The 22,837-nt window shown below is 39.3% G+C and overlaps 1 protein-coding gene across 5 annotated transcripts; it reads right to left on the minus strand.

Annotated features, from left to right (window-relative positions):
* Position 1: 1 nt before the first annotated feature.
* Positions 2–16,424, minus strand: p2rx1 (purinergic receptor P2X, ligand-gated ion channel, 1). Of its 5 annotated transcripts, none has more exons than XM_086012185.1 (14): positions 16,168–16,424; positions 11,684–11,828; positions 8,670–8,741; positions 7,622–7,679; positions 6,554–6,641; positions 6,374–6,454; positions 5,482–5,623; positions 4,552–4,697; positions 3,972–4,062; positions 3,140–3,205; positions 2,949–3,044; positions 2,517–2,609; positions 2,356–2,400; positions 2–921 (listed from the first exon to the last, which is right to left on the minus strand). In XM_086012185.1, the coding sequence occupies exons 1-14, from the start codon at positions 16,302–16,304 to the stop codon at positions 916–918; spliced, it is 1,266 nt and encodes a 421-aa protein (XP_085868311.1). In that variant the 5' UTR covers positions 16,305–16,424; the 3' UTR covers positions 2–915. The 5 variants fall into 5 exon arrangements, 3 of the variants coding, with proteins under 3 accessions (XP_085868311.1, XP_085868310.1, XP_085868312.1); XM_086012184.1 differs by having other exon boundaries at positions 7,610–7,679; XR_015081823.1 differs by lacking the exon at positions 2,517–2,609 and having other exon boundaries at positions 3,132–3,205; positions 7,610–7,679.
* Between the last annotated feature and the right edge of the window lie 6,413 nt (positions 16,425–22,837).

Here is a 22,837-nt window from a genome sequence, read left to right on the forward strand (position 1 = left end):
CTTTGCTTTATTGCCATACGGCATTATGGCATCAGCGTTTTATTGAATTCCTTTAGGATCATAAGGTTCACACAGGGATGAATCAGTGTGACAGCAGAACATTCGCACACAGTGTAATTCTTGCTTCCACAATGACACTGACAGGGAATTGGTTGCGCTACGCACAGCACAACTGATGTGGCATCGTTCCCACCACCCATAGAGAAACTCACTTTATTAGGTACACCTCCACAATCAAATTGCAATGCTACAGGAAAAGTGCATTCACAAAGACAGTAATATTCAGCATATATGCTTAGTATGAGGGTTAGTATTGTTTTTGCAATGTCTACTTTTGCGAGAGGAATTTGTTTTCTCTCTTGCTTTTCAGGGTGTAATTCTAGTTGGGTCTGTTCATTGCAGGCGTAATAAGCATATTAAGGCCGTTCTGACCGTGTCAATCAATTACTGATACATTACAAACGGAATTACTGATACAGCCCTTGTATTGGATTTCATTGGATTATTCAGGTGTACCGAACTGAATGGCATTTTTTGAATACTATGCATTTTGACATTCATGAACTCAATCATGCGTTGTTTATAATTGCACTTCCAATACGACGTCATTTAGCTTGATGATAACAACCTCAACGACGGTTTTGTTGCATGTTGTGGCCAGCCAGCGTACAGCGTCTTAATTTAAGGAGGAGCCGGATACTGTAAACTGCAATTGAATCCATTTATTTTGCAACCTCAGTTAAGCTATTGTTTCTTTTTTGTTTGTTGGTGTGTGTTTGTTGATGATGCTCAGTCAGGCAGAAGAGATTGTCCTTTTCAGTCCATTGAGAAGGCGTGTTGACTTCATGTCTTTTTGAAGGTTCCACTGCATCACATAATGCAGCGCGGCCACTTCTGCGAAATTCCTCCCCGTCATCACTTCTGCACAGGAATAATTAGTAAAAGTGGATTTCTAATTCCATTTCCAGTAACAGATAAATGTGTTACTTTGTTACTTGGGATGTCATTCTTAATGTTTGCAATTTGTTATATGCAGGGCAAATTACCCCCCCGCCCCCTTCTTATGCAAACGAAATCCAATATAATTCCATATTTTTACTGGGCTTGTGCAGACTTGATTCAAGATGAGGATAGCTGGGACAAAATATTCGTCGATGCAGCTGTGACGAAAAGGAAGCGGTTATCCTAGTGGAGCGAATAAGAGGAGAAGGCGAGAGGAATACAAACTTTTTTTTTTTTTTTTCAAAACTACCCAGCGTCTCAACTTTTTCAAGGTGACACTAAATGTGTGAAACCAACAGCAAGAGTTAGGCAGACACTCCAGCAGTAGCACTGCTGTCAGTTTCAGCCACGGACACATTAGAGAATACACATTTCATCACAGAGACGTAAATAATAATGCAGTTGAAAGGGTTTATACACACATTGAGATGAGTCACCCTTTAGATCAGGGTTGTCAAACTCATTTCCCTCGGAGGGTCTTTATGACTGTAAAACCATATAAATGTTTAATCACCTCATATTATGACATACAGTACACAACAACGACTCGTTTTGAAATCAGAAGTCAAGAATAAGAGTTTGTTCAATATTGTTCATGTTACTGTAATAACGTGAGAAGAAAATGCTTGCAATATCTCTACATTATTATTTATTTCATATGACAACATAACTTTTTGGTTGAGATTTTAGCCAGCCTCATGGAAGTTGCAAAAGCAAAAGCAAAAGCTTGATTTGCTTTCACGGACCACATAAAATAATATGGCGGGCCAGATCTGGACCCCGGGCCTTGAGTTTGACACCTGTGCTTTAGATGAGAACTCTTATAGGGGAAATCAACCCAAACACACTTTTTTCAAGAATATGTTCCCAGCAGGCCCACTAGTTGAAACACGGCATTCTGATTAATATTGCGTTTGTGGAATAAGAGTTAAGCAGCAAAATCCACTCGATTTTAGCCATCTCAGGGGGCGGCCATTTTGTCACTTCTGTCGACTGAAAATGGCATCACAACTGGCTCGTGATTGGTTGTTACCTGAGCCCTGATGTCATTTACAGTCAACAGAAGTGACTAAATTTGACCAAAAAGGGACAAAACAATATTTATCAAAATGCCATGTTTCAACTAGTGGGCCTGCATAGAACATATTCTTGGAAAAATATGTTTGGGTTGATTTCCCCTTTAAGAGGGTTTTCAAAGATTTTATCTAGCTCAGAAAATTGGAGAATTTTCTTTAACACAATTTAGTTGATGAACATCAATATTCAAACTCTTTTCAGTGCAGAGATGTGGAGGGCCCCTGTATCATCCACAAACAACAACAACAACAACAACAACAACAAACAATTCCTTACTTTGGATACCTCTGTCTCTGTGCTGCCTGCTTCTGAATCAGGGTCCTGCATCACACAAGCATAGGAAATCCCGTTAAGAAGACCTCTCAAGGGAGTGTGAGTAAACTCATGAAAATATGACAGGCATGTTACAGTGCATGAGACAGCTACTCTAGACTCACATTTGACTGAGCAGTGTCTTGGCCTGGTCTTGCTTTCGCTTCACTGGCGTAATAGACGCTGCTCGTGTCTAAACCGAGCGACTCGCTGTCATGCTGTGAATACAAAATGTCCTGCCTGGTTCAGTGATGGAGAGCAAGCTGTCTGGATGATATGTATGTGGGGACTCGGGAGGGTTTTCCTTCTTTCAGTCTAGTGCTTTGTACAGACGTTATTATGGAGGAGCATCATTATGATGACTACAGAGTGCTGTTTTGTTTCAATTGTGAGGTAAATGTAATAGATGCTCAGTCAGATGAATATTATCACCCCGGTATGTTGAGCCTCTGTAAGTGGACTATTCTCTGATGTCTGCCGCCATCTTGCGGTCAAACAAACAAATTCGATACGAAAACATTGGTTGATAGTTTCAAGCATACTTAGATGTGGCTTACCTGTCCATGTGTGTCTGTGTATTTGAATTTCATGTTCTTGTAAAATTGTCTTTTGGGGAGCAAATACAGCAGAACCAAGTCACAGACGACAGTAGCCTGAAAAAGGTATTAAATCTGGTTGAGATCTCTTTGTATTAAAAGCCTTTATAAACAAATAAATAAATAAATAGGAAGAGTCAGTACCAACATACCACTCCAAAAATGCCCACTCCGGAGCCTATTGCTGTTAATGTTGGAATGATATCAAATTTTCTGGCCTGTCAATACAGAGGAAGAATGTTTGGGATTTAAGGAAGTAATGCTCACGTGCCACAGTGGTAGGTACAACTGCAGGAGTGTTGAAAAAAAAAAAACATGTCTAAAACAAGTCTTGAAGACGTTTGACCTAATATATGCATGTTTCATTTTCAAGCGAAAATCCATGAAAGGTACAAGTCAACTTCATAATATAGGATTTGGCACCTACTGCTGTATCTTAAAGTACTGATGAGGGAAACTCTCAATGAAGGGCTTTTAGAAATCTTGTGAATTGGCCGATTGCATTTTGTTTGCAAAACATTCATTGTGAGAACTTAAATATATAATTAAGGATCTTTTGTTGTATATGCCAGTTTAGTAATGAACTGCAACTAAAGTGTCACACAGCTTCAAGCAATCACACTTTTTTTAAACACTCTAAGTTAGTGATTCTTTTCGTTTCAGCAAAGTGATGCCATACGATAGTCTCTCTACTGTTCATTTTTATGGTCTTTCAAAATAGCATAATTTAACCTATTGTGGGTGAGTCTGGAAACTGCAATCCATTTCACCTTTTAAAAGGAAGTTAGCGCATCAAGTTTTAAAAAATGTTATTTTTGTCAAGCTGCTGCCCTCCCCCTAAACTTCTCCGGGAACTGATGATTTCATAAATACCACTGGAGCAAACAATTATTGTGACGTGCTAAGTAGCATTTAGTAGATTGTGCAGCTGTACCTAATAGATTGGTCAGTGTTTATACTTCCACAAGTGTGTTAGTGACTTACCAGTGATTGCACGATGATATCTATCCTGATGCCAAACACTTTTAGAAGGGTTCTTTTTTGTACCTTGTCCTCCATATAATGTTTTGCATACCTGAAAGAGTCATGGAAATGACAACATTATATCTCTCTTCCCATTTACCACATCACACAGTGACAGCGCTGCATAATTCTCTCCATTCTCTTAAACTGCTCGTCATCATTTTAAGAATCAGCTCCATAGGCAACAAGCCATTTAATTTTTACAGAGAGCAAGTAAACAATATAAAACTAACACACAGAGACTGAATGAATTCATTACAAGATGAAAAGAAGCCCTGAAGCAAAACAATAAAATGAACAGTTCAATATGTTACACTATAGAGCCCTAATAGTAAATATTGAAAATATTCATCAGCATGAAATCATGGTGCAATATTTCAGATTGAAACACTTTTTTGACTCTGAATGGCAAATACAAGAGACCATCTATACCAAAAATATCAAATCGTGATGCGTAGACACTTTAACTAGTGCCAAAAGCACACACTGCAATCAATGCCATAAATAATTAAGTTAATCCAATGAAATAATATGTACACACCTAAAGTTGTAGCCAACTGATGCTCTGGCCTTGTCTCTCTCTGCAGGATTTCCATACAGTCCATGGAAGTTGTATGTGGGTTTACAGTATTTTACATCCGCATCAAAGTTGCATGTCCAGTCAACCACGATGCCAATGGCCGCTCCCTTTTCAAGTAGCACATAATGAGCAACTTAAAGCGTCATTATAACAAACCCAATGGGTTTGAAATGTCAAAACTGGTTTAAAAAAATCAATTTGTGTTGGTTTGTGTTAAACCCATTCGCTGCCAGGGATGTTTATATATTTATCAACTGGAATCCAACCCTTATTTAATGAATGTCTTTGTCAGGTATGTTTTTTTCAACAGGTAGGCAAGGGAGAGAGTCTCACCCAGCTTGTCAGTAAAATTCAAGCTTCTACATAACTGTAATGACAGACAGAGGCCCGTAGATGAAAGTGTTGCTTCGTTTTAGATTAGCACAGATTTTGAGTAGAAGATAAAGATGAGGGGGTGAATCTCTTCTAGTCACATCGATTATGAGGGAGAGAAATGGCAACATATTGGAAGCCAGACAAGCTTAGGTACCTCACGCTCAAACAGTGCACGTATTTGTATGTTATAAATAGAATAAGTGTCATAGTAGGTATGTAGTAGAAAAAATGTGTATGTGAAAATATGATGCAGTTCATTTAGTGAATGATGAGTCCCATGTAAAAAAAAAAAGCCACTGACTTTCTATACTCGATCCTTCATAGTCTTCATAGTTCGGTCAAAATGCTCTAAAATGGCTTTATAGGTTCTGGCTTTGAACGTGACAGAAAGTTCCATGGAAATCTATGATGAAGTTCGTATTGTAATCATGTTAACTAATAAACAACAAAAAAACATCACATATAGCACCTATAATATATCTTTCCATTCATATAAATCCTTCGTGTCAGACTTACCACTTTGGCAATGGTTTCAAAATCAAAGCCAGACTCCTTGACTATGTCTCCCAGTCTGAATATGGGACACAGTGGAGAATCCCTTTTATTGTGGAGACATTTGCTGATGTATGTTGCATCAATGCCCTCTACTAGGTTACTCCTGCAAACACAACATGAACATCTGGGATTTTTATTATGTATACGGTATTCCTTAGTTTGTTATTTTGGTTCCTCCACGCTACTTGTTTTCCTTTTTTTCTTTTTTCTTTTTTTTGGGGGGGGAGATTCCTCCTGCTCCCCAGTCTTGCCTCTCTGCTTTCCTGCGCTTGGGTGCTCCAAAACCATGAAAAGCAGTTTGTCACCGTAAGTCTCAAACAAAACTGAGCATTGTTTCTAGTTATATGGCCCTGCATTGTGTTTATTGAAAGGTATATTGTAAACATCGCCCAGTAGGGTGCAGTGCTGTCGAACTCCACTGCAAAATCCCCAAAACAATATTTACGTATTAATACCTGTCAGAATCAATCATAACTAAGCATTATTATGAAGACTTATTGATGTAGCTCTTGGATTGCGTCACATAGATACCGACAGCATGGAACTAATTCGACTTGTGGCCTTTTTTCATGAGACTTTTCAGCACGTATTCTATAATTGTCAACTTTTGAAGGTAGTAACTGATGATTTCTTATTAATGTTGGTTAAATATCAATAACTACTGTTATGATACACTAGAAAAAAAAAAAAAAAACTTCATTGCTGACTCTTTTCTGTCCACCATGGTTTGGTTTGTTTCGGCAGGTTCTCATAACCGTAATCATTCTATATTATATGTCTTTCATATTTTGCTTGTGCAATTTCTGTAAAATGCTTGAAAGGCTCATCACGTCAAAATGATGGTCATACATACCTTGTCACACCAAATATGGGGAATGTTACAGAGTTCTTGATGAACAGTGTGTAGTTCTCTGCAGACATCAACAGGGGAGGGCTGGACGTGAACAAGAAATTATAGCGATTTTAATATCTATTTCTTTTAAACAGACTGAAGAAAAGAGAAGACTAGTAACAATTCAGGCTTTGAACTTACTCTGGTATGTTGTGGTCATTCTCAATAGGGCACCAAGCCAGAACCTCGCAAGTCTTTGTTGCATTATCACACACACCAGTCATATGTCCTTGAAAGAAAAACAGCCATCAAAAAATCCATAATCACTGCAGCGCTAACCATGAGGCACATTTTATTTTGAGCTGGGGTTTGGGGGAAGAAAAGAACACGCGCCACTCCAAACACTTTCTGCTCCCACTTGCGATCTACTTATCTTTAATTAGCATCAACAGCAGCAAGAAAGATATGAAGCGAAGCAGATGCTGAATTTGCCGTTTGCCTTATCGCTCTCTCTGATGTGATTTCTCTATCCGCACCGCGGATGAGTTCACAGACAGTTTCCTAGAAACTAGAAGCATTTGGTCACTCAGCATAAGAAAACTCCACGACAACCCCCGTATCTTGCTAGCTGTAGTGACATGGCAACGCTCCGAGTGGTGCCTCGAGGTAAACTCGATTGGCACACACATCAAGCGATGTCTTAACTCTTCTGCTTGATGTGGGATCATACAGAGGACATGAACGTTTAAATATTGAAAGATGGAGGACAATTAATATGCGGAACAATCTTTGAACTATTAAAGTTGCTCTCATACAGAGCGCTGACATTTAATGTGTGAGCCTATATGCAGAAATGGACGTATGCATTTACTTTCTTAAGGCTGGGATTAGATGCATGCTTGAATTAGAAGCAAGACAAGATAGATGCATACACAATGTCCGGTGGCAAGAATTAAAAGGAGAGATCAAATGTTTACCAATGATGAGTCATTTTTGCACGAGTTCATCTTATAGCAGTTGTCATTGGCCAAAGCCCATTTTGCAAACACAAGGCTGGTGAGCTCTTTATCTGATCTCTCCTGTAAGCATCATCATGTCTTAAAAAGGCTTTGAGAAGTTTGAGGAGGGCTACAAGTCTGAGGCCAAGTCAAATACGAGAAGAAAAGCCTGCAGTGATCTTAGTTTCTCCACAGAAAGGTAGACGGTTGTTCAGTGAGGACTGGCGCGGTCACACACTGTCGGGCCGTCAGGATTTACCATGTCCCGTACGTTTGAAAGTCCCTCCTTCGCAGTCGGCGTCTGAGCTACAATTGTGCTTCCCTGGGAGCTGTTGGAAATAATGAACTGGGGTTAGTTTTTTTTTTTTTTATTATACAAGTCATCAAAAGAAAGCCAATGCACAGTGGAACCACCAAAGTTGGTTTGATGGCAAGTTTCTGTGGTCATTTTTAGGGTTGTCGTTTGCTATTATGCTTTTAGTGATGTACGATTATTTTTATACAGTACTATGGTTAACAATTTGTAATGTAACGAATTGATAATTTAATACAGTGAACGTTGCATATTTGAGATTCGGCATAAAAACAAGTCGGCTGTGTTCACTCTCACAATGGCGCAAACGTCCCTTTCTAACTGAGCCTGTCCTTGAAAGTACCAAAACAAAGAACTCCACCGATGCGAAAGTTATACTACACTTTACTCGAGACTAGCACTGGGCTTTTGCTAAAGAAAATGATTGAATATCTCAATTTTCTACAATCCTGCGGTTTAGGCATGCAGAAAGCAAAGGTTTATTTATTTATAGTGCACTTTTTGGGCATGGTTATTACCGTAATGTCAGGTACAGTAATTTCACTTTGTTAGTTTGGGGGGGGAAATGGATTTGTTTACTGTAAACACACTGTGCAACATTTTTGTCTGTGAATGAATTAAATGTGTTTGAATGTGATTGTATTAATTTAAGGTGTGTTTTAAGACCATCACAAATAAGTGCTAAAACATGCCTGTTAGTACAGTTTGTTACATGTCCTGACTTGCGCACATCTACTGTATTTCATGCAGGTTGCTAGTAATCCACTTGAGTCGGTTCATGCTTTTGAAGACTGCTTAATCACAAGCAAACAGAGCTAACCATACAGTCATTACAATGACGGCAGTTAGTCATTTAAGCACCAAAATCAGCGCAACAATGTTTCATATTTGGCGCAATTAGAGAATCTGTTTTGGAATAACACCCAGTTTCTGTTTTATTTGACTATTTTTTGGAAACACGTACTGTATGTCTGAGTGAAGATTGAAGGGGAAAGGGCTTACATACCTCAGGACACTTTCCCATTGTTTGACCTTCAGTTATAATGTAGTTGGTCATCACCACAAATGAAGAATCTCCCTGTGGTTTACAATCGGAAGACAGATATTTAACAGCATAATAAACAGTTGCATATTAGCCAGTTCCAGCTGATTGTGCATGTTTTTGACTTCCCCCCATATCGTTTACATCTAAGGCAGAACGTATACAATTGTTAATACTTTGTGTACGGTATAAGTAAAGTCATACTGGAAGAGAGAGTCATTTCTTTAGTATGTGTGTCTGATAACTCCCTGTCCTTTCTCTGCTGCTGTGTGCCTCACAAGCAGCATACCTAGTCAGTGAATGCAACTGCCATCAGCCCATTTTTTTTTTTTTTTTTGAGCTTGACAAATTCTGCTTGTCAACCGTTACCACACACAAACCATGACCATGTGACCTGGATTGATTAATAGTGGCCGATTCTGTTGATCTGCATCTGCTGCCTCTGCTTACATTTTAACTACTACTATTAAGCCTTGTCTACACCAGTAAACATTGGAAAACTTTGTATATGGTGGTGTTTGCTTCAAGAGAATGTTCACAGGTTTGTTAATGTGGGTGCATTGCCAAACAATAGCAACTTAGTTTTAAATTATTTGGATTTCGCCATTGTCTCTGTGAATTTGGGTGGGAAATGCTATGCCCTACAATTGACCCCAAAAATGCTTGAAAATGTTTCTATTTTTTTTTTTTTTTTTTTTAATAGTGCGGGAATCTCAACCCCAAAAAGTACAATTGACCCCAAAAATGCTTGAAAATGTTTCTATTTTTTTTTCTTTTTAATAGTGCGGAAATCTCAATCCCCAAAAGCAAATTTGGTGTTTGTAGGTGTTTGCGACTGACAAGGCTTTCGCATTTTCATATTGCTCATGATTTTTGGGTCTTTGACTAGTACATTCTGAAAACATACACTCGATTTTTGCTGGTTTTGTGAAGCCCCTTGTTGGTTTATTTTTAAACGTTATTCTAAAAATCTAGCTACTTCTTGCCCCCAGCTGTCACCAGCTGAATGCTCATTATTAATCAAGTGCACTCACTAATTCAGTGAGGAGGATTTTGATCATTATTTGCAAATTTTGTTTGCAATAACTACAACAAGCTAGTGACCCGCTGACTCTGTCAAACTATTGTATTCTTCTTTTGTGATGCTTTCAGTCTCCCCTTTAGCACATAAAATGGAAGATCCATTAGGTTTAAATGTGAACATTCTTTAAAGTGTAAAAACTTCCACTTTTTGCCCCAGTGAACTTCTTTGCTGGTTTGCCAAATTGCCAATGGATTTTGTGTCATTAATGCACAACGAAAGATCTCCAAATTATCTGTTCTTTGGTTGCTCCTTTCATTGATTTGGCAGGCACAATGTTTGGATACACTTCTGAGGTTATTTTTCTGCTGCCATATCAGCAATGATGATCATCTCCAGATGTAAATAAATGGACCTGCCCGACATGCCCCATGACGCAATGAGTTGCAACAACCTGCCAAGGGACAAGAGATGGGGAACTAGTCTATGGCTGTAATCCGGTATATTCACATGCAATTGTTTTGAGTCTATTACAAGGATTGGCCTCAATGTTTCAATACTTTTGGAAAACTATTTTATTGTATTTGTAATTCCACAAAAAAAAATGGCATTTAGGAATTATTAGGATTACCTCAATTTTCTGGTTTGAGATCAGATTCCACCTCAGGTTTATTGTAGAGCAATAGACATTCTTAATTTTTGAGCATTTTAGAGTTAAAAGGGCCTGTCTGGTATACAAATCAACCACCTGAGGAGGAATTTATCATAAGGCTGTAAAACTGGCACAGTTCAGCCTTCAGGGGGGACTGTTGGGTAGAATTCATGAAATCCTACTTTTGCACAGAATGTTTTATCTGTTGAGGACTGCGCATGCTGGATCACTTTGCCAATGGCTGTAGAGAGCTTCAACTCTACTTCGTTCAAGAGAAAACATGACTGATCAGTCATCAACACTGTGAACACTCAAACCCACTTACACAGGCACTTTATAAAAAGCACCTTATCACAGCCACTTCCCTGTAAGCACTCAAAAAAAAACAAGCACTTTATGGAAGTTTAATATAGCTTGCACTTAATGTCTTACCTGACCCATTTTATTCCCCTTGTTTTACAGTAACTATTGTAAGGTTTATTTTTATGTTTTTTTTTTTCTGTTACTATAGATTGTATACTGTCTGTCAGTGTTGTTTTCCTGTATGAAACTACAAATGGAAAATTAGGATATGGCTGAAATGTACTTGTTCATTAATATGCGCTGTCCCATTCAAATAAATATATACACTTCAGTCAACCTAACGAGGTGGTGTTAAAGGCAAAATACTACGAAACTGAAAGTTGACTTAAGTTCTACCACACGGCAGTTGAGTGTTTTACGTAAGCCGGTCTTAAATTGCAAAAAGGTCCACACCCAGCACCTTACATCAAGCAAGACCATCACTGAGCCTTTGTTATTTCTTTCTCAGTGTTAACAGGACCCAGGAACATTTTAGGTAAACAAAGAAATATATTTGACTACGGTCTTTTCATTGACTGTTTGCTTTGTGCTTTATGGGAAGCACGCGGAGAGCACAAAGACACTTTGATGAGAAACTGAATCTGTGCTCGTCTCGTCGTAGTGTCCCATTTGATTACATCTGGCGTGAAGTCAAGCTAACAATGATGTGATAAAAACGAGTTATAAACCTCGAACTTTGTCACCAGCTGGTGGCCGTGCAGCTTTCTTCTGAGAGCAAATCGTTTTGATGTTTTCAGACCGACTCAGTCTGGTTTTTATAAACCTTGACAGTTTGTTTTATGGAGTTAAGGACAATGGTGACTTGATGATGAGCCGGATTGACAGTGCGTCAAACTGTAGCGTTTGTAGTGACCAGTGTAACACCATGACTGCAATGGTCGATCTTAATTATTAATGTTGTCTGTGTGAAACAGAATCACCACCAGCCACCCGGTGACCAACCTGTGGCGGGAAGACATAGTCGGCCACATCCCACACTTTTTCCTCTCCGCTCACGTTGGTGTAGCCCACTCCTTTCATTTTGGTGAAGACGGAGCTGACGGCTGTGTCTGTGGACTGGTAGCCTTTCTCGTAGATGAACACCCACCTGTACAGGACGTGGGGAACGCAATCGGTCAGGCCCGACATCAACTCAGACTCCAGCTACACCCTTGCCAAGCAACTGAGCTCACAGGGCAAGGACATGTACCGGATAGTGTTGATCTAGACATGTAGCAATGCTATCTTGCTATGCCAACAGCACACCTCACATGTGAGTCAGTGGAGTTACATAATGGCTGGACTTCTACTTTAAATGTCGCAATAGAGAGATGTATTGTTTGTGTACTCGTATGACAGATGAACAGCTACCTCATACAGTAAAATGCAGAAGTATTTGAATAGTGACAGTTTCCACATTGGAAATCGTTTGTCAGGGCTTAACTGATTCTATGCTCGACTGCTCTTTTTGTGTGGGGAAGTCAACCCAAAAATGTTCTTTACAATGTGTACTGTACTATGCGCCTCCACTAGTCCAAACACGGCATTCTGGTTAATATTACATTTGTGGAATATGAGTTAAGCAGTAAAATCCACCCGTTTATAGCCATCTCAAGGGGCGGCCATTTTGTCACCTGTCGATTGAAAATGACATCACAGCTGCTCAGGTAACGACCAATCACGGCTCACCTGTTTTCTGAAGCTGAGCAATGATTGGATATCCGAGCCCTGAATAACTTTGATGTCATTTTCGGTAGACAGAAGAGACAAAATGGCCACCCCTGAGATGACTAAAACTCTTTAACTTTTCGCCTTCACTAAGTGAAAAGCATTCTTTATTGGATTTGAGATCACTGAGATCACTGACCTGGCCATTGAAGAATGTTAGATTGCTAGGCCTTCCAAAAGTCATTTATGTAGTGTTGTAGCATTTATCCAAATGTGAGTAGAGGGTATAACATGTACTTCACAGTCCATTTTGTAACTTCTATCAATAGTCATATCACTAATCAACACGGGTGCGTCATTAGCTGCCATACATGCCCATGCCATAACAATGTCTCCACCATATTTAACACTTTGGGCCCTATTTCCTTGCCCAGCACAAGTTTAGCACGAAGCCCAGTCAAACTGTGGGCATTAGAGGAGTTTTCTTTCTTCTAGTATTTAGCTAAAGTGATTGAAGACACCGTTTGCGCTGTCGTAGGAGGGAACGCACTGACCCCAGGCTAATGGAAGTGGCTCACAGCTCCTTCCCTTTCAAATCAGTGCAAGAGAGAGGCGCGATGTCTCTATGGCAGAAGGACTGACTGGAGTCCATGCAGGAGATCAGCATGCGCAAAGTACATTTAAAGTAAAAGAATCTGTAAGAAGAGCTCCACTTGCGGATGATGCACACTTGGCCGCTATGGCTAACCCTAACCCTAACCCAAAATACAGTATTAGATGTACTGTATTTCTTAGTATGATGTACAGTGTAGCACTACTACAACTACATTAAACATATTGTTAAAATAATACTTATCTTACATTGTCAATCAAAACTGTGCATTCATTTATTTGATATGAATTGTTATAAAAACTAATACACTGTCTAAACCCATGTATTTGGGTCTTACAAAGTGATTAATTATTGAATTTCATGAAATTGAGTTTAATATCTGACAAATTATCATGCATGACAAAATACGTTTTGGAGTTTCTGGTAGTGTTTTAATTGGAAAGCAGTGCATTTTATTTCTGTGCGTGTATGTACAGTATGAGTATGAGTATTTTTTTTTGTATAAATGTCTTTTCTACGTTGTGTGTGTGTGTGAACATAGTTCACTCACCAATATAAATTTATCATAAAAATGGACTGAAACAGGGTTTATGCAAATAAGACAATCATTTCTTTTGGGTAAATCAAATTATGTGAGGTTATATTTAAGGAGCAGTGAGAGAACTAGAGCACATTGATAGAAAAATGAGAGCTTGGAAAAGCATGAAAAATGGCAGTCCACCAGTGGAAGTGAGATCTGTATCTGCTGCCACAGAATGAGAACAGCGGCAGAAAAGAGGCCTCTTGATGTACTGAGGGCTTTTCTCTCACCATGCTGTGCTGCCGCGATTACCCATCATAATTTTAAACATCACCATCTGTCGAACATCTCAAACAATGGCTTGTCATTTTTGTCATATTCAATGTGACATCCGGGGAATTAATTAGTTTTTTTTGTTTTTTTTATACTTTGAGACCAGTCATTTACGCCTGGCTTCATCCATGGAGATTACATTCTCGGTTGAAACACTTTTCCTTTTCATGTTATATTTTAGGAAAGATTTATGCAAAGCACCGTTTGGTGTGTGTACTCACTAAACTGTTGAATTTCCATGCCCTGGGGGAAAAACTCATTGGATATTGAGAGTCCACATGTTTGTTTTTCTCAATACTAAGAAGAATGCATAGCTATAGAAATGAAAATGAAATCTAGAATATGTTAAAAGCTAATCAGTGGTCCACTTATCCCAGATGACGGCATCCTAATCATAATTATATTCACATTGTGAAACCCTGATACAAAAACATATGAGATCAGCGAAATGTTGGGAAGACGGTGTGAAATTAGAGCCAGGGTAAAAGTCACCTCTGCTGCTTCCACATGCATGGTTAAACTAGGAAAGATCAGCAGATGGTCAAAACTTTCAGATGGACAAAAAAAAACAAGTTGGCGTATTGTTTTCTAATGACTGCCGACTTGATAATGTAGTAAGTGCACAATAATTCATACCTTGAGCAATTTTTCATTTAAAGAGAATTTGAATGTATTTAATGTTCATCTTCTGGCTGAAAATGGCTCAAGGAAGTGAGGAAGCGTGGAGTGATCTTAAAAATGTGTTTATATATAAATATATGTGTGTGCATGTGTATTTTAAATTTTTTTGCATAAAACAACCTTTTTCAAATAGTTTTCTTTGCATTTTTGTTTCTGACAATTTTGAGTTAATGCAATCTTTTGAACTATAATGATCTGGAATTATGTGGCACATGGGTGTCCAAACTTTTTCCTCCGAGCGTTGCATGCAGAAAAACGGAAAGACGCAAGGGCCACTTTGACGTTCTTTGACTTTATTTATTAAACGCATTAAAATCAATCCAAGAAGCAATTATAAATTGTTTATATATGACTTACTTTGAAAAACGGCTAAACGACAAAGCTTTCTATGAGGGGGAAAAGGCAAATACTTTTTTTAAGGATTTTGGGGTGGTTCTGGCCTTGCACTAGGCATTAGAAAAATGACATCTACGCCTTGAGAATTAAAACAAGAACATTCCTTTAGGATCATTATTGTGAGATGGTTGACAAATTGAACCTTGATACAGACCAGAAAGTGAAGCAATTTGCAATTCCTCACTATTTGCTTCTGAAATAGAATTACTGAGGGTTTAAACAGAAATATTACAAAGTAATTTAGTTGTAAATAATATCTTTGCACCTCTGTATATCTAGCAAAGCACTATAAAAAATAATTATTGTAAGGGATGTCACCTTGTAAGAAATACAAATCTTGACAGCGGGTTGTGTCAAATAGTTATAAAAAGTTATATTTTAATTATTATATGCTGCAGGCCGCTAAAAACAACGGACTGGGCTGCAAATGTCCCCTAAAACATCGTAGCATCGTGATGAGGAGTTTTCTGATCGACTATATGTTGAGAAATTGCGTATGCATGCCTTAATAATGAATAATAATGAATAATTAAATTTCGGACCAGAGTAAAAACAAATATTGAAAACAAACAGCTAATTAATAACAACGCAACAGCTCAAATTACCCATTCGCCAAATCAAAATTGAATTTAACACAAAATGCGGCCAGAGCTGAAGGAACTTGAAGCTGAACTGTAGGTCATTCCACTGGTCACACACACAAAAAAGAACCCGCTGAAGGTAACACCCCTCTGCACTGTTTGGCAGGGAATTGGGCAGTAGTTGATCGTTATCTATGCTAGCATATGTCAAGGTCGGTTCATCAAACACAATTCCTCGGGTTCTGCAGCTTAGGGGCGCGCACACACGTACGCTCAACAAGTAACTGAAACAACCTAACACAAATAAAACACGCGGTCCTGTCAAGTGGTCCAAAAGAATGCAGACCATCGAGGGGACATTGAGTCAACTCGTCATGCATGTCTGCGCGCGTGTGCGTGGATGCAACGAGTGGGCCAGCGCGTCACTCATCTTGTACGTTTGTCTCAACTTGAAGGAGCGCTAACGACATGACTCAGCGGCCCTTTCCTCTTCGCGTCAGACACATTCCAAATACAAGAATCCTTCTATGCAAAATAGAACGAGAGTGATTGGGATGAGGAAGCCGTTGGAATTCAGGAGGTCACGCTGAGAGGCCACTCCGAACAAACTGGTACTTTCTGGACAATGCCAACTTCTGTATTGAAAAAGTCTTACCCGATGATGTAAGCCAAGACCCCCAGCTGGATGAGGCGGCACACCACCCCTACTCTCCTGTTCCTGACCAGCACCTGGCGCGGGGTCTCATACTCGAAGAAGAAGTCCGAGAGGGCGTTGGTGATTTGGCTCTTCATTTTAAGGCGGCCGACCCACCGAGAGGAGGGGGCTCTTCGCCTCACTGGAGCACCCGAACTCTTGCGCACCCCCTGGACTGCTTCCCCTCACCAGTGGCGAAGGTCTTCTGCCTCCTCTCCTCTCACAAGGAATGTCGGATGCGCTTCAAGAGAAGTCTTGACTTCCTCCCTCTCTCTGTTTCGCCCTTCCTCCCTCCCTCCCCGCCTCTCTTTTGCCCCTCCAGCCTGTGGATCTTTGCATTCATTGACTGCTTCATCTTTTATTATGTCTCTGGCTCACATTCACATAGTGTTGTTTTGGGGGGAAATTCACTATTTTGTACGTTGGACTGAAATGTGGCGGTAGTTGTTGACATACACACACACTACACCACACACGCAAAGGAGCCCGTGCTTTCTTTAAGCAATCAAACCTTATCATCGTCCTCTTGACACACACTTCCTGCATGTGAGGCGGAGATAGATGCCACAAAGTCAAGACGAATACACATTGCCTGTTTGCCTATGCCATGTCATGTCATTATTTGCGGACATTAAGCCTTCTTCTTACTATCATCCTTTTGTGTAGTGGCATACTGACAGACAACAAATTGTGCTTCCCGCCTTCCACAAGGTGCTTTGAATTTAGAATTTTAGAGCATCGAAAGTTGTAGACAGAAGTACAAATAATAATATACAAAAACACTGTACCAACAATTTTGCCTTTGCAAAGAGGATACTATACAGTTTTGACCGGCACCATCAAAGGGATAATAATTTAATAATAGCAGTGTTTTTGTCATTTTGGGTATTGTTTTTAGTGTGTGGAGCTGCATTGCATCATACTGAGATCTTTCACCTCTACCAAATTAACAAACACACTCAACTAGACCGTAGCCCTGGCATGAAAATGACAATGTGGCCGTTTTTACACCGAGTCTGTTACCAAAGAATCAGGGGCGAGGCAACTGCATGTGCCGGAATGCCCAGAGAAGCGCAACACGGCCCCAAACACGGTAGACTAAACTTGCACCTGTGCAAAAATGAAGTAACGCCCGTTTTTACGCTGAGTGCACTGGCGCCAGTCTACCAAATTAGGACCCCCGAGACGCTATTAGAGAGAGAACAACTTCTGAACTTAGGCCCAGACGATTGTGGTATGGAGGGTATCGTACCAGATGTTCTACTCAAGGGTGACTGCCACCTGCCTCCAGGGTAATGGCTATCCTGACATACGATGCATAGTTAAAGCTTCCAAAAGCGCAAAGAAGTTGATGAGCTGCCAAGTGAAGGCTGCACCTGATGATAATAATATAATTATCAAGGTGCTTTATATCAGTGAGCATTGAATGTGTATGGCTCATATTAGGCAATTACTTTCAAGTGACTCTCCGTGCCTAATCTCCAAGGCAACCCCGAAAGGAGTTTTGTAGTCCTATAAACCGGGTTGAATAATTTATAGACAATTTCTGTAGGTAAGAGAAGATTGGAGTAATCTGTCCGATTGCTCGAACTACCCCTTTTTTCTCTCTCTCCATGCTCTTTGGTAGCACCGTCTGGATGTTCTGATGTTTCTGGTTTTCAGAATTTGTTGCATGAAATTCAATTTTTACAGCTCCACTGGCATATATAAGGGTCAATAAAGGAGATTACGAACCTCATAGCCTCCCGAATGACCCTTGATGGGTCAGAATGACATTGGTCTCCAAATCCTTTGCAGGACTGAGGTGTAACCTGGAAAGGGCTTTTTGTTTCATAAGCATACTGCATACTGGCCTCATTAGAATATCACTGGATGAGACCATTCATCAGGCCTATACATTTAACATCAACACAAAGTAACAAAGCAAAAGAAAGAATAAGAATAAAACATTGAGAAATAAGTGACAATTTGTGACCTTGTACAAATGAAGTCACTTGGATGACAGAAACTTGAAGAAAGCTTGGAACTCTAAAAAGCAGCGCATCATCTGACTTCAAGACTTTCTAAAGGTACTCGACCATTTACTTGGACTGTAGACAAAAAAACGAAAACTTAGTCGGACTAACTGTCACATGGGTAAATTGTAACGTTGCAATGATCTTCTCCAATAGAGGGCGCAACTAAAATGCGGAATACTGTATTGGTTTTCTTTCTTTGTGGTCAGGGGCCTTGTCCTGTCTGTGAAGAAAATAGCAGATTGTAAGGTGAGATGGGTGGCCACCATTCACCATTTTGCACAACCCAAAGTAAAGCATGTTAACTTGATATATTTTGAAACGAGTGTCTTTCTGATTAAAATCCTAGCAGATGCAAGTGGACTTGGTAGAGGAGAGATTCAGGCTTCTTGTCATACCTCAGTCATTTTTTTTGTTTTATTATGAATGAGCCACTGAAAAATCGGTTTACCAGTGCCAGCATTGCCATTCAGATGATGAGTCTAGTGAGGAAATTCATTTGTCAGGTTTTGTTTGAGTGTTTGAATGAGCAAGTGAAGGCAGGTCTTTGTAAGTGAAGCCGTGGAAAATTGTGTCTGCTTAACTTCTCTGAAAATACCTTGTACATCAATCAAGGTCGGTAATCAGTAATAATGTTGTGTGTTTTGTGGGAAACGAGAGTCGTGTCAAACTGATGCAGGGGAAGATAAGAGTGTGCTTGTTCGGTGTTGAAATTGGCGCGCATCTTAACATAACTGAAGTTCAAGGACTGTTCAGTTTACATATTTGTGCTATTGCATATGTGGAGGTATTGCGTTGTGGGCTGTGCGGGAGTTGTTAGTAAATAAGTGGAGAAGAAACATTTACTTTTGCTTGGTGATTAACAACTTGATTAGTTGTTAGAAAAATGTATTTCTTTGAAATTACTCTTATAAAATATATTATATTAATTGCCTCGTCAGCATTCCTTCTTCGCCCGCCAGTTCAAGTTGACATACAATACAAACAGCTATTAAATTATATTCACACACTGGGTTTCCTTTCGACAATGATTTTAGGAAGAAAATGGCTAACAAAGTAAAAGGACAGAGACATATCAAAAAAGCTTGTGCGAGGAGATGAAACTCCGAATTGAGGACTATAGACCCAAAGACAAAAGCGGCAAATAAGAACAGGAACGAGAAAATGAATTAGAAATCATAATTGTTTAAGAAGAAGTTAAAATGTTCAGGAAAACAATGAAGAAGAGTTGTGGAAGTCAACACCAACATTTTTTTTTCAGGGATATGTTCTATGCAGGCCCACTAGTTGGAACAAGGGAATATGATTAATATAAAATACAGTATGAGTTAAGCAGCAAAATCCACCCGTTTTTAGCCATCTCAGGCGGCGGCCATTTTGTCGACTGAAAATGGCACCACAACTGCTCACGGCTCAGGTAACGACCAATCACGGGTCACCTGTTTTCTGAAGCTGAGCTATGATTGGTCGTTATCTGAGCCCTGAAGGTGTGTGATGTCATTTTCAGTTGACAGAAGTGACAAAATGGCCGCCCCCAGAGATGGCTAAAAATGAGTGGATTTTGTTTCTTAACTCATATTCCAGAAACACAATATTAATCAACATCCTGTGTTTCAACTAGTGGGCCTGCATAAAACATAATCCTAAATAAAAGATGTTTGGGTTGACTTCCGCTTTAAAGCTAAAGAGCAAACCAGATTTAAAAACAAAAACAGTCTACATTAAGTCCAAAATATCCAGTGCAGAACATCAAGTCGACCTGGCCTCTCCCCTATCCTCAGTGGCACCGTCAAATTACAGGAGATGTCAACTTTGAAAAGATTAAATCACCAGTCTCAACAGGTTCATGGCCAAATCCACCACAGTACAGCAGCATTGGGGGAAAAAGGAACACCGCCCAAAAAAAGTATTGAACTGTTTTGCTGAAAATGATCAAGCTCTTCACCAAGCAAACTAATAACCAGGAAAGACAACCACTCATATTGACTCAAGCTGGAGCATTCAGAGCAGGACAGAGAGTGTGAAAGAGCCAAGATCCAAGAAGTTGAGGATGAGATAGATGAGGCAGTTGGAAGACAGGAAAAGGAAAAGGAAGAAGGAGCAATAGGTGGGTTCAAGCAGGAAAAATAAGGATACGCTTTGCGGGGGTAATGCAAAAGGTAAAACAACAAGCGCTAATGGGAGGAAGTCTTACTTTGGAAGGAAAACTGACAGTATGACCTCAGATACAGACCTGACATACACCCTCCGGATACATAACATACCGATTCAGCAATCAATTAACAACACTCATAAAAGGGACACCGCGACAATATATATTCCCTGGCAAACACTTGACCTGTAAAGGTTGATCTCCAGACTGTTTGGTATCCGTGAGGGGGGCAGAAAATGGATGAAGATGTTTGCGGAAAAAACAGTCTTCAAAATACTGACCCTGGGAAATACCAATGAAAACGGAGAATGATTTAAAAAAAATATTCCGTTCGCTCACTGGCAACACTCTCCGAGTCAGGGGTGTATTTTGTCTTTAGGCTCTCTCTACCCTGCATGTGCCAGTCAGTCTTTGCCTGATTGCTAAGCATAGCAGTCGTATTTAATAGCATTTCTCTGGTGTGAACCTTCTGTTTTGCTTGACCTTTGAGGTTGTTTGCTCAATTTGAAGCCCTGTCTACATTGACCTTGTAAAAGTTATTGAACCATTTCCTGTTGTCTGAGTGGTGCTATTTAGTCCACTGGCTGTGCTGCTGGATGAGATGAATCGGTCAACATGGACATAGCCAAGTCCTTCGAGGTTCTGATCGTATCCCAAGACCATCAGCTAAAACAGCACGAAGAGCAACTCACCCCTGGCTGCCTCACGGCTGACCTCCGTCAGTAAAAGTTGTTGACTTTGACTGCTGCTTATGCTATTGAGTCCACCTGTTGCAGTCATGATTGGGCCTCATAACATGGGGACATGTATGACTGACGTGCAATTTAGTGTAGGCGCCGAGTCCTGCTGTAAATAGCGAACGTCCGCAAGTAATTGACCCAAAAAAGGGATACTGTACTGTAGTTGACTATAGATGACACAGGATGGCAACAAATAGCTACTTTTGTCCAAATGAAGCACCTCAACTAATTTCAACAGTTTCTTGGCACCAAGAAATTTTTTTTCATTCTTTCCCTTCTCTCTTATTTAGCAGAAAATATTTATTAATGAAGAACATTAAAAAAGAAAAAAAAAACTCATTCAACAACATTCTTCAGGCAGCCAGTGTGATTTGATCACCAAAAAATTACTAATCTATTCAGAACAATGCATGTTTGCTTACAATTTACTGGGAATTTGCCCTGTGGTTGTTTAGGTTTAGGTTTGTCTGGTCCAGCATTAGACAGACTCAGGCTATCGTTCCTATAATAAAAAATAAAAAAAAGTAAAGAATGACACCGAGGCCATACCAAGTAAAGTGTAGCTGTTACTCAAGTTAATGGTTTGAATATCAAATGATTATAGAAAGACTACAGAAACATTACAGTCAGGGAAAGACAAATGCTACTGAGTCACAGCCAGACAGGAAAGTATTTCCACTAAAAACAAGAGAAGGTTATTTACTGAGTGATTCCAGAGAAGCTTGGCTTGGATACAAATACAGTACAGCTTTAATCCCAACATTAACCTGAGCACAAGAAGGTCGCAATAACTCATGATGCTGTAAATTATGGGGGAAAATGACCTTGATGTTACAAGGTGTATTTTTCCACTAAATAACATGTTTCCAAGCATAACTTACATATTTTCAATATCTCTTAAAGGTTCTTCTTCCAGGTTAAACAGTGAAGAAGAAGAAACCAAAGCAGCCTGACATCCACTAAGTTTGAGCTCCATAGTCAACTTTGCTGTTGATTGATATGATTTTATTCTAAACAAAAAAACTACAACAATTGAACCATTATTAATTCAGTCATATACTATTTATCTAGTACAGACTGTGAAGGGTGACAGAAGCATGAATCCCAAACTACGGCGTCAATCACAACTGAACATTGTTGTATTTGCCCAAAAAATTAAAAAGAAAATTAACAATTGTTGTTTTGGGACCTTCAGAAATACCGATGAACATGACAGTGGGAATTTGGGGTCCGTGTCTCTTTTGGTCATTGGATATTATGTTTGGAAGTAGCATATGACAAAATGGGAAAACGATTCGGTATTTGATTTGCATTTTAAAATATACACACCAAAATTGAAATACATCTTAATTTTCTATTTTGTTGTCTGGAACGAGTAAGGAAAAGTCTAAATACGGTTTTATTTTCCATTTGTAATTCTAAAACGAAAATAGAATATAGCACGTGACACAAATGGAAATATGACTCGTATATCTGTTTTAGATTGCCGGAAGTAGTCACCAAAAGAATTTCTCCTAGTGACCAGGAAATGGCGACAGCATAGCGCCTGAAGACGATATCGTGAACTGTAATGTAACCTGGAAAAATTAGTTGGTATCATCTGTTAAAGAAATAATAAAATATAAAATAAATATATATATATATATATATATATATATATATATATATATATATATATATATATATATATATATATATATATATATATATATATATATATATAT

The sequence above is a fragment of the Filicampus tigris genome, chromosome 17, assembly GCF_054856515.1.
Source record: "Filicampus tigris isolate MCC_2025a chromosome 17, RoL_Ftig_1.0, whole genome shotgun sequence".
NCBI classification, from domain to species: Eukaryota; Metazoa; Chordata; class Actinopteri; order Syngnathiformes; family Syngnathidae; genus Filicampus; species Filicampus tigris.